Below are 16125 nucleotides of genomic sequence, written 5' to 3' on the forward strand. Positions count from 1 at the left end.
GAAGAGAATATTGAAAGTGCCATGGGCTGCCAAAAGAACCAACAGATCTGTGTTGGAAGAAGTGTAACCAGAGTGCTCGTTGGAGTCCTGGATGGCCAAATTCTGTCTCTCATACTTTGGGCTTATTATCAGAGGGACCAGTCACTGGAGAAAGATATCATGCTTGGTAGGGTGGAAGGTCAGAGAAAAAGAGGAAGACCCCCAGCGAGATGGATTGACAAAGCGGCAGCATCAATGGGCTCAAGCGTGGCAACAATAGTGAGGTTGGCCCAGGATTGGGCAATGTTTCATTGTGCTGTGCATAATGTCGCTATGAGTCGGTACCAACTCAATGGCACCTAACAACAACAACAATGTCTATTCCACTAATTGTGCTAATCTATATACATACATTATCTCATTTGTTTTCCTCAATAATCCTGTAAAGGAAGTGTTATTAAATCCATGTTTCAAATGCAGATAATAATACCTTACTAGTTTTAGGGAGATAAACACAAATCATCTCACTAATCCTCAAATCTTGTGAAGGTATTTCAGCCTCAATTTCTAGGTAAGTAAACAGGTTGTGATAATGATGAAGCAGGTTGTCTGAATCTTACAACAGGTAAAAGACAGAACCAGACATGAAGACCTAGGTTTCCAGACCTTAACACAGGCATCTTCCCTACCACCATGTGGCTCTGCTCTGTCTCCATCACATTCACCAGTCTAATAAATAATACCAGGAAAGTTTTAGAGCTCAGAAACTTTAAATACTGAATATTCACATAGGATGGGACTTTAGAGATGCTTTCTCCATACCCCTCATTTTACAGAAGAAACAGCAAACCTTTTTTTTTTTTTAATGTCCATTTGTACAACATTGTCTTGCTGACCCTCACAATAACTGTGTATAAGAATCATTGTCCCCATTGTCTGCATGAGGCTGACCAGAAGCTTAGGGAGTTGCAACAACTTGCCCAAAGTCACTGGACCAGTCAAAGGGCTGACTCTAGTGTCTCTAAAGAATTCATCCTTAAGGGATTTTGCTAAGAAATCGACTCTGCATTGCCAGAATTTCACCTGGAACAGGACTGGCAGGGGTATTTGTGTTGCCTGTCAAAGTGCAAACTCAGGGAAGGCTGGCTTATGCACAAATCCTGTTATTGACATTGAAGACTAAGCATTCAAATGAGAGAAGGTGAGTCTGGTTCTGAGAATATCTGCCAAAGGAATGTTTCATATTTTCTAGCTTTCGTGGTGGTTTGGCAGTGCTGAGAAGCCCAGTGGTCCTTATTTTCTTTGTGGTTGTCTGACCTCTTGTGGCTTGCTTTTGGTATTGCAGTTTCTGGTAACTAGATTTTGCAAAAGGTGGTTTTTCATGACAAAAATAAGTAACGTATTTTTATAAGAAAAATATTATATTTTAGAGAGGTTTGTAGTTTTTCTAAGATCACACAAAAAATAATATGAAGTTATGCTCTGGTGGTGTAGTGGTTATGAATCGGGCTGCAAACCGCAAGGTCAGCAGTTCGAAACTACCAACTGTTACATGGAAGAAAGATGAGGCTTCTGTCCCCATAAAGATTTACAGCCTCAGAAACCCTGTACAGGGTCGCTATGAGTTGGAACCTACTCCACAACACATAACAACAACAACAAATATATACACAGAGGAAGAAATAGAAGAGTTGACACTCCTCAACTAGGAATCCCAGAGATTAAAATAAAAGAAGGGGAATAAGAAGTCCATATTTCCCAAAAACTGATCCTTCCTCCTCATTTCCAATCCTTGTATTCCAATCACCAGTAATTATCAATACATCTGGATTGCATGTTTGATCAATTTCAAACAAAAGAAGGTGGTAGAATTCTTCAATTTCATCAACACTTGCTTTAGTGGTTGGTGTATAACTTTGAATAGTGGTATTAACTAGTCTTCCTTGTAGGCATATGGATATTACCCTATCACAATCAGCATTATACTTCAAGATGAATCTTGAAATGCTCTTTCTGATGATGAATGCAGCACCATACCTTTTCAATTTGACATTCCTGGCACAGTAAACCATATGATTGTCAGATTCAGAATGGCCAATGTCAGTCCATTTCAGCTCATTAATGCCTAAGATATCAATCTTTATACATTCCATTTCATTTATTACAATTTCCAATTTTCCTAGGTTCATACTTCATATATTCCATGTTCTGATTATTAATGGATGTTTACAGTGGTTTCTCCTCATTTTGAGTTGTGCCCTGTCAGCAAATGAAAGTCCTGAAAACTTTACTCCATTCATATCACCACCATCACCTCTACTTTGAGGAGACAGCTCTTCCCCAGTTATATTTTTAGTGCCTCCTAACCTGAGGAGCTCATCTTCTGGCACTATATAAGAATATTCTGGTGTTTTTCATCATGTTTCAGTATTCAATATTCTGGTACTGACAGTGTCCCACTGCTATTCATAAAGTTTTCATGTTGTTAAATGTTCAGAAATAGTCTGCTTCTCCTTCTTCCTAGTCTCTTAGTCTGGAAGCTCAGGTGAAACCTGTCCACCATGGGTGTACCTGCTGGTATTTAAAATACTGACATCATTTCCAGCATCACAGTGACACATAAGCCACTATGGTACAACAAACTGACAGATGAATACTGGAGGGACAAACTTAGGGGTTCTGTTATATGTTACACTATTAAACATAACTGAAAGCAAACATCAGAAGGTAAACTAGATGACTGGGACTCCCTAAAAACTAGACAAATATGTGCATCAAATTTTCACCAAAAGGGTAAAAAGAGAACCCACAGACTGGGGGAAAAGTTGGCATTGACATATCAGACAAGGGTGAATCTGTAAAATATATAGAAAACTTCATATATTTTGTAATGAAATGTATGATTTGCTGAATATAAAACTGATGATACACTTTGTAAACTTTCACTTTTGTACACTTACGTAAAGATAGAGATTCACAACCAGCACTATATATTCTATAAGGTATGTACATATTCAAGTACATGTGTCAAATAGGATAAACCTGGTTCCTATTGGTGGGGGTGAAAGTTGGGAAAGGGAATAAGAAATGAAATCAAGAAAAATGGAATAAACCAGAAAAAGAAGCTTGCTAATTGTGACAGTGAATTAATAACTAGGGAGTATGATTAATGCAACTCTTTACACCTTCAAAACAAAAGTAGAAGATACACACTGTAATTGTTAAGAGGGTAGAATCCAATTATCCTTTAATTAGAAGGTACTTTAGAAGTCAGCCAGTCTAATCCCTTCCCAGGGTAAGAATCCTCTGTCCTAAATCCTTGGGAAACATCACACTCAACTTGAACTACAACATAGGCCAGACTGATAGTTTCGGGTAACTCTAGTGAGCTCGGAGTTCTTTGTTATATTTGGTTGAAAACAGCCCTTCCGTGAACAACCTGCACTGGTTTGAGTTCTGACATTTGGAATTGTACCCAGTGAGTCTAATCCCTATTTCACAGGATAGCACTTCAAACAGTTGGCAATATCTGTTATAGTTCTTAAGTCTCCTCCTCTTCCAGTACCATACACATAAACAGTTATTCCTAATGTGGCCTAGTATTCTGAGTCTCCTAAAAATTTCAGTAATTTATAGCATAGCATCAACACCAGTTATTAAATTTGGCTTATTCGTTTGAGAAATGTACTGAATGCCAGCTATGGATCATGTATCGCACAAGGTGCTATGAATGGATGTGTGGAAAAAACAAATAACTTCTAGGATAGTTATAATTAAGGACCTAGATCAAATTATCTTTATGTAACAGATTTGAAATTTATTAAACTCAAAACCATCTCGATTGTCCAGAATGAGTAACCACATTTTTCTTACACTGATTTATCCATGTTTTCCAAAAAAATACTCAAGAACAGATTTTCTGGGTCAAGGATTGCTGTAGGCTCTGGAAACTGGAACATGCTTCTTAGCACCATGGAAAGAGAATTAAAGCCCTAACACAGAACTCCAGGCAGTCAGCTTGCTTCTGTTGTCCTTCACTGAAACAGATGGATTTGGCACCCTCATCACTGAATATGGCTGCATATGGCTTCTTTTTAGTTGGAGTTTTGGTAGCGTAGTGGTTACCAATTGGGCTGCTAACCTCAAGGTTGGCAGTTCGAAATTACCAGTGGTTCCGTGGGAGAAAGATGAGGTGTTCTGCTCCCATAAAGATTTACAGCCTTGGAAACCCTGTGCAGAGTCACTATGAGTTGGAACCGACTCCACGGTACTCAACAACAACAAGTTGGAGTTTTTAGGTGGTGCAAATGATGAACACATTTGGCTGCTAACTGAAAGACTGATGGTTCAAGTCCTTCAAAGGCACTTTGGAAGAAAGGCATAGTGACTGCTTTTGAAAAACTTTCAAAGCACAGTTCTACTCTGACACATATAGGGCCACCATAAATTGGAAGTGTCTGGATGGCTACTGGTTTTGTTACTAATTGGTAGTAGTCACAGATTGCTATGACTTGAAGGCTCAAACAAACTGGCTTATTGGTCAGTGGAGTGAAATGAATCTCTAGATTTGAAAATGAGGAGAAGATAGATCAAATAAGGGCTTAGGAAGAATTCAGTACATTTTAAACTAACCATGTTTTAATTAACAGTTTGAACCAGCAGAGAAATTCAAAGGGACATAGAAACAAATTCAACAAACCTTTCAGGAGTGGACTTTGTCTTCATGAAAATATTAGATTGATACTCCATTCAAAATTAAAACAAAAGATTTTCTTAAAGAAATAGCTGCATTTTGTGAAATGGAGTCCACACTGTATCTACCAAAAAAAGGGAAAAAAAAAAAAAAAAAAAAAAAGCAATGTGTCCTGTCTTGCAAGAGAAGCAGTCAGTTTTTATTTAGTAAAGCAAACAAAGGAAGACCTTTTACTTCAAAGACAAGTGCAGGGGAAAGGAGAAAAATTTACAAGTTGTCAAATCACAAACTTCCTTCCTAATTCCAAACCAAATGTGAATTCTTTGTCTCCTGATACAACTTCACCATAATAATATTTCTAAAACACACAGTGTAAACATTTTGATGTTGGGTCTTGTGATTGAATGTAGATCAGGCCGATTTTAACTAAGTGATTGAAATGTAAAATTGGTTCATTTGATTAAGAAGAAGAGAAGGTTGCTTTCATTTATAGATACATATATATATATATATATGTAATGGCATCCTGGTGTGGCTCTGCACTGGCCCAAAAGGTCGGGGTTTCAAATTTACCAGTTGCTCCTATGACCCTAGACAGGGTCGCTATGAGTTGGACTTAACGGCACTTAACAGCAACAACAGCTGCCAAACAATTTTTTTTAATCCAGGTGTAGCACTGTAGGATAAGAAAAGTCGATAGTTCAAACCCATCCAGCTCTCTCAGAAAACCCTATATAAGGTTGCTATGAGTTGACAGCACACAACAGCACACAATTCTTCAGATTCTTGGTGTGGCACTGTAGAGTAAGCACTGGACTGCAAAGTTGGTGATTCAAACCCACCACCCGCTCCTCAGAAACCCTACGTAGGGTCTCTATGAGATGGACCTGGACTCCAAGGCACTAACAGCAGCAGCAAAAAACAATTCTTCATCTCGATTAGAAATCCTGATTCTCTTACTGATCCTGTATACATCTTCATCACTCCTGGACTTTCCATCTCCACCTGACACAACCAAGATGGACAGAGAGGCTGGGGCACTTGTCTATACTTTAGTTCATCCACTTGTCTTATAGATGAGGCAGCTGAGACCCTTAGAGGGGAAGAGGTTTGTCCAAAGTCTCATAGCCAATGATGGACGCAGGCCTGCAATTTAGGGCTTATAACTAACTGTCAATTACAGTCTCTTCTGTATGAAGCTGCCTCTTTGCCCAGTTGGAAGGAGGGTGTTAACCATGATGCAGTAATAGTGTCTTTAGTAAGTCAAGAAGAATAAGTTAAGGCTTCCTGATTCCATGAAAGAAGAGTGAGAGGTGAAAAGGGGCTTTGAAGCTTCTCATTGGTGTCTTCGGGAGGCAGAGACATGGGGCTGACTTCTCTGAAGCTGGTGGGCAGAACATCTTCAGTTATTCAGATCAGAGAAAGCTGAACTTGTCCACAAGAGTTTGGCATGCCAGACCCACATCCACAAAAGAATCAGAATCATTCTGTCTCTTCTCTAACTTGCTTTGACCAGTCTCCTTTCTTTAAGGCAAGACATCCACGTAATCACTGTTTATGTTATCTGAAGGAAAAAACATAAAAAAGTCACATCAACCAATCTTACGTAAGGGATAGAAGCCCTCTTACCAGGTACAAGGTAATCTTGATGCTACACCAAAGTAATAGTATCTAAAGCTGGGTTACCACAAGGACTTTCAACATAGTGAGTTCCTTCAAGAGGCAAACCTCAGAGCTTCTAGTGCCAGCTGAAAACCTTGGCCTCCCTTAGAGTAAGAGCATCAGAAGCCTGCATGGAGGAGGCAAAGAAATAATATGAGGCTGAAGAGGGAATTGCGTCTCTTCAGTAGCTGAGGATTTGGGAACTCACTCTAACAGGCCTGACCAAACACTGAAAATTGCATGACGGGACTCTCAGTCCAATTTGGGGGTAAGGGTTTTCGAGGGGAGAGTTCATTGAGGGGCTGCTCTCTTGGGATTTGTGATTAGTTTATTATTGCTCATACAATAAATATTGCCAACACCCTAACCACCTCTAGTTCCTTATCTGGGTTTGCCCTAGACACCTAAAGGCACAGTTACATTCCTGAATTTCTAGTTCTGTACCATTTATACTTACATATTTTACTCTGGACATTTTCATGGGAAACAGCCATGGAAGCATGTCTGCAGCTGGGCCTATAGAAAGTTTTGTGTGTGCATAGTGCACACTTCCCTGTGTAGGGCTCCAGGGGGCGGTGCAGTGAAACAATGGCAGAATACAATGATAGGGAAGTTTTTATTAATCATTTAAAAAACCCAAATCTACACTTTTAGGGATGTGAGAAGCTTAACTTTGGCAACCTATGGGGCAATTTTGCTGTTGAGAGATTAGAATGGCTGTGGGGTTACTGCCTCTTTCCTGAGAATCTCCATCTTTCCCCTTCTCCCTACCTAGCACATGGGCTCCCATTACTATCGCCGCCCACTTAGAGCTGAAATCTCCCTGATTAACAATATAACCGTACATCCCACATTTAGAACACAGAATTTAAATGCCTGAAAAAGTCTGAGTTAAATTCAAACCAAGTTGCACCTGAGGGATACCAGATTCTTTTGAGAGATTTCAAGAAATGTAGGTAAGCAAGAGTTGTTACTTGCAATATAATTTGAGGTGTCTCAGCATGAATTCTCTACACTCAGATTTACTTAACATCTTTCATTTTTCACTATGGGTATGTATCTGAAATTAATTGCCACCTAATTCTTTATAAATGAATGTTTAACAAGTATCATCAACCCAAATTTCACAGCTTAAGCCATAGGGAGGGAGTTGGGGTGCTTTTCTCATTGGAAAAAACTCTCTACCTGATTATTTATTTGCAAGCGATTTGCTCAAGGTCACAAATTGAATTTGAAATCAGTGTTTTGTCCAGGAGTCACTTTTGCTGTCCTACCTCTCTGGGTATAGAAAGCATCATGTCTTGGCCATCTTCAAGGGTTAGAAAGCACCAATAGTAGGAGTTGCCCCTTAGCAGGATAAAGCTTTTTTAGAAAGAACATCCTTGTTGTTTTTTGTCATCAAGTCCAGTCTGACTCATAGCAAGCCTGTATAGGGTTTCTGAGGCTGTAAATCTTTATGGGAGCAGACGGTCTCATCTTTCTCCCACCAAGAAGCTGATGGATTTGAGCTGCTGACCTTACAGTTAGCAGTCCAACACATGATCACTATGCCACCAAGGTTCCTAAAGAACATCCTAGAAAATGACATTTCTCGACGTTTGTTCTGGCCATTGTTTATCTGTCATTTCAGGTGAATTTGGCTTCCAACAATTAGTGTCTTTGTGTCTGTTCTGTTATAGGGGAGAAGATAGACCCCACCTTCAAATATATAAATATTATGTTGCTGTTGTTGTTAAGTGTTATCAAGCAGGTTTCAACTCGTAACAACCCTGTATAGGGTTTCCGAGGAGTGGCCGGTGAGCTTGAATCGCTGACCTGAGGTTCATTCAAATTGACTTTGCAGTCAAGCACAAGACAAAGACAAACATAGATCACCCAGGTGAAGGAAATCACAGACATCGTAATGAGTTTCCAAAGCTCTGCCTCCACGTGGTAACCTTTTAGAGGGCACCAAAGAACAACGGAATCTCCTCTCACAACCACAACTGTTGGCAGCAATGTGTCACATAGGAAAGCCAAGCTCACAGAAAGCAGGTAGGAGATTATGGAAACTATGACTCTGAGGTTCTCGGGGTATGACATCACAACCAGGTGATCATTAAGTGGTGTGTCCAGGAATGTTCCTGTGAAGGCTGGCTGGGGTAAGTGGCCCCAAATCCACTTTAAATGGATAGAAGCTCTGCTTCTAACTCTGCCAGTTCAGCTGTCAGACGTGCATGAGATACTCAGGAAATCTGGCATCTGAATACTTAAATCTAGGCACAAGATAGAACTAAGCTCTGCCTGGATGGAGTCTTTTGCAGGTAAAAAAAAACCTTCAGATTTCATGCTCTACAGCAATTGATTTACTTTACTAACAGCTGCTGCCTTTAGGGAGCTCTGGTAGTGTAGTGGTTACAAATCGGGTTGACTCAACAGCACCTAACCAGAACAACATAGTGGTATTTGAGTCTTGGTGTGGCCCTGTGGGTTAATGCGCTAGACTGCAAGGCCATTTGAACCACAATGTAGGTGGTTCACATTCACCAGCCACTCCTCAGAAGCCCTATACAGGGTCACTATGCATCAGAAGTGACTCGGTGGCACTTAACAAAAACAACAAGTGGCATTTGTTGAACATGGCAAATTAATCAGTTCCGTTTGTACCTGTTCTCCAAAAGCTCATCATTTAAAAATCACTATTTTGATTCTTACGTGATACAGATCCAAATAGCTAAATAGGAAATAAATTAAACATTCAGCTTCTTGTTGTTGTTAAGTGCCGTCGAGTTGATTCCAACCCATAACGACACTATACAGGGTTTCCAAGGAGAAGCTGGTGAACTTGCACCACCAAACTTGCAATTCAAATGATTTTGCAGTCTGATGCATTAACCCACAGTGCCACATCAAGCAGCCTGTTTTTTCTGTTGTCTCCTTGGATTTAGTTTGACCACCGCTGTAGTTACAGAAGGGAAACGGAAGTGCTAAGGGACAGACCATCCGGATTCTACAAAGCAGGCCAATAGGGAAACTAGCACTCTCGTCTGAGAATTAATATGATCGATACCATTCAACTTGATCTTTGTTCTTCTCCATGTTGGGCATATATTCATTTTCTTTACTGGGGTTAAAAGAGGAATCACCAGTCCTTGATTTGGTTTTTCGTATTTGGAGATTAGTTCCTTCAGGTTTGGAAAGATCTGATTCCGAGTGCCTTCTACGGTCTGTAAAAATAGACGAAAGGAAGTCATTTGTGCAATGTGACACTTTAAAAAAAAATGTGGTTTTGGGGGCAGGCTGCCTTTGTAAGTGCACAAACTGAAAACAAAACACAAATCAAACCCCTTGTCATTAAATGAGACTCATGGTGAGCCCGTGTCTTATAAAGTCGAATTGTTACATAGGGCTTTCTTGGCTGTGATCTTTACAGAAACAATTCATCAGGCCTGTCTTCCACCGTGCTACTGGGTGGGTTCAAACAGCCGACCTTTGCATCAGTCGTCAAGAGCAAATTGTACTTGTACTACCCAGGAACCTTAATTGAAAATAAGTGGCTGACTTCATACTTAGGAATTCACACTGATCATAATACATAGAAACCTTCATTATTAAGACCAACCTCTGATTTGAGCTAAGGAGCTATGGTAGCATAGTGGTTATGAATCGGGCTTGTGCAAACCTCGCGGTCAGCAGTTCAAAACTACCAGCCGTTCCACAGGAGAAAGATGAGGCTTTCTGCTCCCATAAAGATTTACAGCCTCGGAAACCCTGTACAGGATTGCTATGAGTCGGAACCGACTCCACAGCACATAACAACAACAACAACTGATTTGAGCTACTCTGAGTAAAAAGGATTAATAATCCAGAGATTCCCAGACTAGTCTACAGATAAAGTCCCTCAACCTTGACAAATGTGTCTGGGACAATTCTTGTTGTAGATCTACTATAAGGATACCTCTCAAAGAATTCCCATCAGACCCTGTGCCTTAACGACTAGAAAATGCTTTTCCCTCTTAGGGGACTGCCAGCAGTGGATCTATGACGAGAAATGCAAAATATGCAATAAATTCAGAGCCTATATGAGAAGAAAATAAGACAAAAACAAATTTTGATTTTAACGGAAAGTAGGAATGTCAACATGATTCAGGTAAATTGCAAATAGTTGTTTTTTGTTTACCACTTATAAACCAAGTACTATTTTCAAATATAACCTTATAGAAATAACAAAAAGACAAAGGAATTCATTCCCGCTGTTCTGGAGAATTTTATGGATGATGACTGCCGGTCTTCTGTGACCACAATGCCAGGCTACAGAAAAGGTAGTGACCATAAGGTTATCTGACGTACAGTCACATTAACTTGTATAACAGAGACTCAGGCTGACATTTAAGTCTTCTGCAAGGATGCCACAGAATACCAACACTTCAACCCATAGAAGCATCTATTATAAGTTCTGAGAGCAAGCTGCTCCTCACTGAAATGCCATGCTATGTCTGAGTTGTGGCTACTCTGGATGTCTTTCTGGTGTGTCCAGATAAGAGACATAGCAACTCCCGGAATTAGGGAATTATCCAGAATTGCCTAAATTATGCACTGCAAAGAAAAAAATGTTTTTATTTTTAAAGTTTTTAAATTTTGGTGAAATATACATAGCAGAACATAGATTTACTCATCAATTTCTACATGTACAAGTCAGTATCACTGATTACTTTCCTCACATTATGTCACCATTCTTGCTAGCTCTACCCATATTGTCTTACTACCATTGATGTCGATTCATTGCATCCTAAGTTTCTCATCTATAAGAAAAACATGTTTTTAAATAAGTTGCTATTTTTTAAAAAAATTATTTTGAGATAATTCAAGACTTACAGAAAAGTTGCAGAAACATGTACAAAAATCTTCTGAACAGATCCTTCATCCAGATCCCAGATGTTAACATTTTTATTGCTTTTCTTTATTTCTTTCTCTCTCTCTCTCTCTCAGTATATATATATGTGTGTGTGTGTGTGTATAAATATGTATGTACATATATGTATACATGTATGTTGTTAAGTACCATCTTGTCGGTTCTGACTCATGGTGACCCTGTATAGGGTTTCTGAGGAGAAGCTGGTGAATTTGAACCACCAACCCTGTGGTTTAAACCAACCTTTGTGGTTTGTGTCCACTGCTATCCTACATTGCCACACAAAGTCTCTTTAAATAGATATATGTGTGTGTGTGTATATATAAATATATCCATTTTATAAAACTTGTTGAGAGTAAGTTGCAGACATGATGTCCCTTTAGCCCTAAACACTTGAATATTTCCTTAAAAGCAGGGGCATTACATAACCTTACAACAGTTACCAAATTCAGAAAATTAAACCTGAAACAGTACTATTAACTGATCTATAGGCCTTAGTCAAATTTGCCAATTACCTCAATCAAATTAGTCTTTTATTGTTGTTGTTAAGTGCAGTCAAGTTGGTTTTGACTTATAGCAACCCTGTATAGTGTTTTGACTATATACCAAGAGTGGCTGGTGGGTTTTGACTGCTGACCTGTGGTTAGCAATCCAGTGCTTATCCTACTGCATTATACCAGGTCCTTTATTGCCAAAGGAAATTATATATGTGTGTATAAGGAGATCATTGCATATTCTAATCTCAGCTTTTCACAATGTAAGTAACATATCGAAGATCCTGAGAAATCTTGCAGTAAAGAACCTGTTTGACCTTGCATACAAGTGTTTCAGAACACCTATTTCAGAATATTCTGTAAGTAATTAAAAATCCAATTACATCTATTATACTCAACTTTCCAGCCTAGAGAATTAAATTTAAAAGAAGCAGAGAGGTTTTCCTATTAGCCTCCAATAAACAAGAAAAAGAAAGCAAATCCATAAGACTTCCAGTTGACTGATGCTTCCTTTGAGATTTCCATGCATACATATCCTTGCATTCCCTTTACAACTCCATCCTAGGTCATTGTTTAGCCTTCTAATTCAACAGTTCTGGTTGTTGTTAACTATGCTCGAGTCCATTCTGACTCATAGTGACCCTATATAGGATTTCTGAGGAGCAGCTGGTGAGCTTGAACTGCCGGCCTTGCAGTTCAAACCAACCTTGCAGTCCAGTGCATTAATCCACAGTGCCACACAAGGATATACATTTGATTACTGAGGGGACCAGGGTCATAATGCTTTTATATTTTAGAAGAACAATAGCCATGGTCTCCTGACCCCGATTCCTTTCTCATTGTTCTTAGAGAAAGACAGGATTAACTTTGTTCTGACTCTAACTCTAACTCCCTAATGGTGCTTCCATTTTTAGATGGCCTCCACATGGTCACATCTCAGGTTTAAGTGATGATCTCAAAATTTCCTCCCCAGACTTTTCATGTTGTTTTTGTATAACCTTGTCCTTGTATATTCTTACCTGTATCACATAGCACCCACGTGTCTCTTTGAAGATTCGATAGGTGTAAACCAAATTTTTAAACCTGCAGAAAGATAACTGTGTGAATAATAATTTTGTGAGACACAAATTCAAGTAACATCTACTGTTATAGTTTGCCTGCAATGTCTGTTAATCATGGATAACCAAAATAAATGGATCCTTTTAAGGTATTCTCAGCTATGGGAATTTGAAGAAAACAGGTGTTTTGATGATTGAAGTTTGGACTGTAGCAAAGAGGATGAGGAGAGAGAACATACAACTTCCATGGTCTTGGTACTTCTCTTTAGTTCTGCCCCCATAAATGCTATAAGTTGATATAACATGCAAAACACCACTGGGCCATGCCTGTGCTGGTGATTAAATGATTGGCCATTGACTTCATTAGAGATTGTTAATGTAAGTAAAATACAGACTATAGAGAACTTTGTCCAAGGAAGTGATGTATTGTGTTCTTTTTTCTCACTGCCAAAGGAGTCATTGGCTAAGTAATCTAACCATAATTTAAAGACCCAATCTAACAAATCCCAAAGTGATAGCATAAATTACCATATTTCTTCAATTATAAAACCAGATGGCCTCCGGTCGACTCTGACTCCTGGTGATTCCATTTGTGTCAGAGTAGAACTGTGATCCATAGAATTTTCAATGGCTGATTTTTTTGGAAGTAAATTTCCAGGACTTTATTATTTTTTTTCTGGAGGAACTTAAACCTCTAAGAGCATATCAACTGAACTCCTCTTCAATTATAAGATGTCATCAATTATAAGATACATGATCAACTTATAATATCTTTACAAGAAAAAAAATGTATACACCAAGTATTTTCATTAACCATTAGCCAAGCATATTTTGATTTCACAGAAATATTAAAATTCAAAAGAGAGAAAGAAAAATCAAATGCACTGATAAAGAGGTTCAAACTATCTATTTGATTACTCTATACATGTATCCATGCCAAGAAATTAGTTGACTCATCTTTTGATGACTGAATTGGTAAGTCAAAAGTGATAAGATGAGTCTCTCACTGTAAGATACAGGTGCTACTCTACAAAGATTTTGTCTCTAAGAGTTTGGAGATGTTAACAATTAACTTCCAATCCCAGTCCCTTTTGCAGAGTTTTCTGAAATTTAAATAAGCCAGTAAACCAAAACCAAACTCACTCCATCAAGTTGATTCTGACTCATAGCTAGCCTATATAGGGTTTCTGAGACTGTGCATTTCTACAGAAGCAGACAGCCTCACCTTTCTCCCATGAATTGGCTGCTATGTTTAAACTGCCAACCTTAACCTACAGTGCCACCAGAGCTCCTCAAATAAGCCAGTTGTTGTTAGGTGTCATTGAGTCAGTTCCAACTCACAGCAGCCCTATATGCACAACTGAATGAATGACTGTTCCATCCTCACAATTGTTATGTGTGAGCCCACTGCTGCTGCCACTGTGTCAATCCAGCTCACTGGGAGTCTGCCTCATTTTTGTGGACCCTCCACTTTACCAAGCATGATGTCCTTCTCCAAGAACTGGTCCCTCCTAATAACATTTCCGAAGTGTGATAAAGTCTTATCATCCTGGCTTCTAAGGAGCATTCAGGCTGTGCTTCTTTCAAGACAGATTTGTCTGTTCTTCTAGCAGTTCATAGTACTTTCAATATTCTTCGCCAGTACCATAATATCAACTACATCAGTTCTTTTATGGTCTTCCTTATTCATTGTTCAACTTTCACAAGCATATGTGGAGATTGAAAATACCATGGCTTGGGTCAGGTGCATCCTAGTCCATTTGTTGTTGTTGTGTGCCGTCAAGTCAGTTTTAACTCATAGCTTCCTGTATGGATTTTCCAAAGCTGTACATCTTTAAGGAAGCAGAAAGCCTCATCTTTCTCCTATGGAGCAGCTGGTGGTTCAAATTACCAATGCCACAGTTAACAGTCCAATGCATAACTCACTATACCATCAGGGCTCCTCCTTAGTCTAGTAGGTGTCTCCAAATCACATGGCAAACAACAAAGAGTTTTACATGAATCCTTGTCCACCTGTGATAAATGTGTCCTTAATATATTTACCAATCGGAAGAGAGCTCAAAGAATCTTTTTTATAGATAGATTGTTCAAATCTGGATCCAAACAAAATCCATAGATTGCACTTAGTTGATCACATAGTTTCTTCGAACTGCACCCTCATGTAGCCTGTTAGCTTCTTAAATAAATGGCTTCATTTTTAATTAGATTACTGAATGTAATTAGGTAAATTTCACTAAAGTAGTATAAAAAAATAAAACAGATGGATGTTCTGTGATGTTAATCAGTCCACAAGCTAAATACTTCAAGTTATAAAGACAAACATTGCTCAAGTATGGTCTTATTACTGGCAAGGTAATTTTAATGATGCAACAAGTTGCATTGTAGTAATGCTTTATAAGAAACAACATTACTGAATTTACGATACCCAAATGCATTTTAGAATGTTTACCAATAAACACTTCAAGAGATCACAGATTAGATCGATTATCTATATTGTTGTTGTTGTTAAGCGCTAAGACACTGTCTAATAGAGAACTGTGACACCTTTATAAAATTTCCATTGTAAGTTTGACTAAGATACAAGGAGTTTCTACAGAAAAATGTAGTTTTGCCCACCTTGCTCTGCTTGTTTCAAATTTTAATATTAAGAAGAAATTAGTCAGCTTGTATTGGTATTATTTGGAGCCCTGGTGTGGCACTGTGGGTTAATGCACCAGACTGCAAAGTCATTTGAACTGCAAGGTCGGCGGTTCAAGATCACCAGCTGCTCCTTGGAAACCCTCTACAGGGTCTCTATGGGTCAGAATCAACTCAACAGCACTTAACAACAATGGGTATTATTTAGTTGCTAAGACAGACCCTTAAAACAGCTTAAAAAACACAAGATTCAAAGGGATTGGGAAACAGGTGGAATGGAAACAGGAAGCACAGGGGAGGAGTAGGACAACTGTGATTGCATGGGGGGATTGCAGTCATTGAAATGAAACAAAGTGTTGTTGTTGTTATGTGCCATGGAGTAAATCTTTACAGGAGCAGAAAGCCTCGTCTTTCTCCCATGGAACAGTTAGTAGTGTAGGATTCATTATATGTACACCTTCACTCAATTTTCAATAACAAAACTAAAAAAAAAAACTAAAACAATCAAACCCACTGCTTCTGACTTACAGCAACCCTATAGCCATAGCCTTGTTGTTGTTATTATTGCTAAGTGCCATCGAGTCAGTTCTGACTCATAGTGACCCTGTATAAAGTTCCCAAGGAGTGCTGTTAAGTTCGAATTCCTGAGTGTTTAAAAAAAAAAGAGCTAAATTGAATGGTGTGAAATACTGTTAGCTAATGGTACATGGA

At 38.8% G+C, this 16125-nt stretch overlaps 1 protein-coding gene across 1 annotated transcript in view; it reads right to left on the bottom strand.

Annotated features, from left to right (window-relative positions):
- Positions 1-6198: 6198 nt before the first annotated feature.
- The window catches only part of SH2D1B (SH2 domain containing 1B), a 34614-nt gene continuing 24687 nt past the window's right edge, over positions 6199-16125 (bottom strand). The window contains exons 2-4 of the mRNA XM_006873437.1: positions 12739-12802; positions 9384-9540; positions 6199-6236 (exon numbers count right to left, since the gene is read on the bottom strand). Coding sequence (XP_006873499.1) covers positions 6199-6236; positions 9384-9540; positions 12739-12802 — 259 coding nt within the window. The remainder of the gene's footprint in view (positions 6237-9383; positions 9541-12738; positions 12803-16125) is intronic.

The sequence above is a fragment of the Chrysochloris asiatica genome, unplaced genomic scaffold, assembly GCF_000296735.1.
Source record: "Chrysochloris asiatica unplaced genomic scaffold, ChrAsi1.0 scaffold00241, whole genome shotgun sequence".
Taxonomy (NCBI): Eukaryota; Metazoa; Chordata; class Mammalia; order Afrosoricida; family Chrysochloridae; genus Chrysochloris; species Chrysochloris asiatica.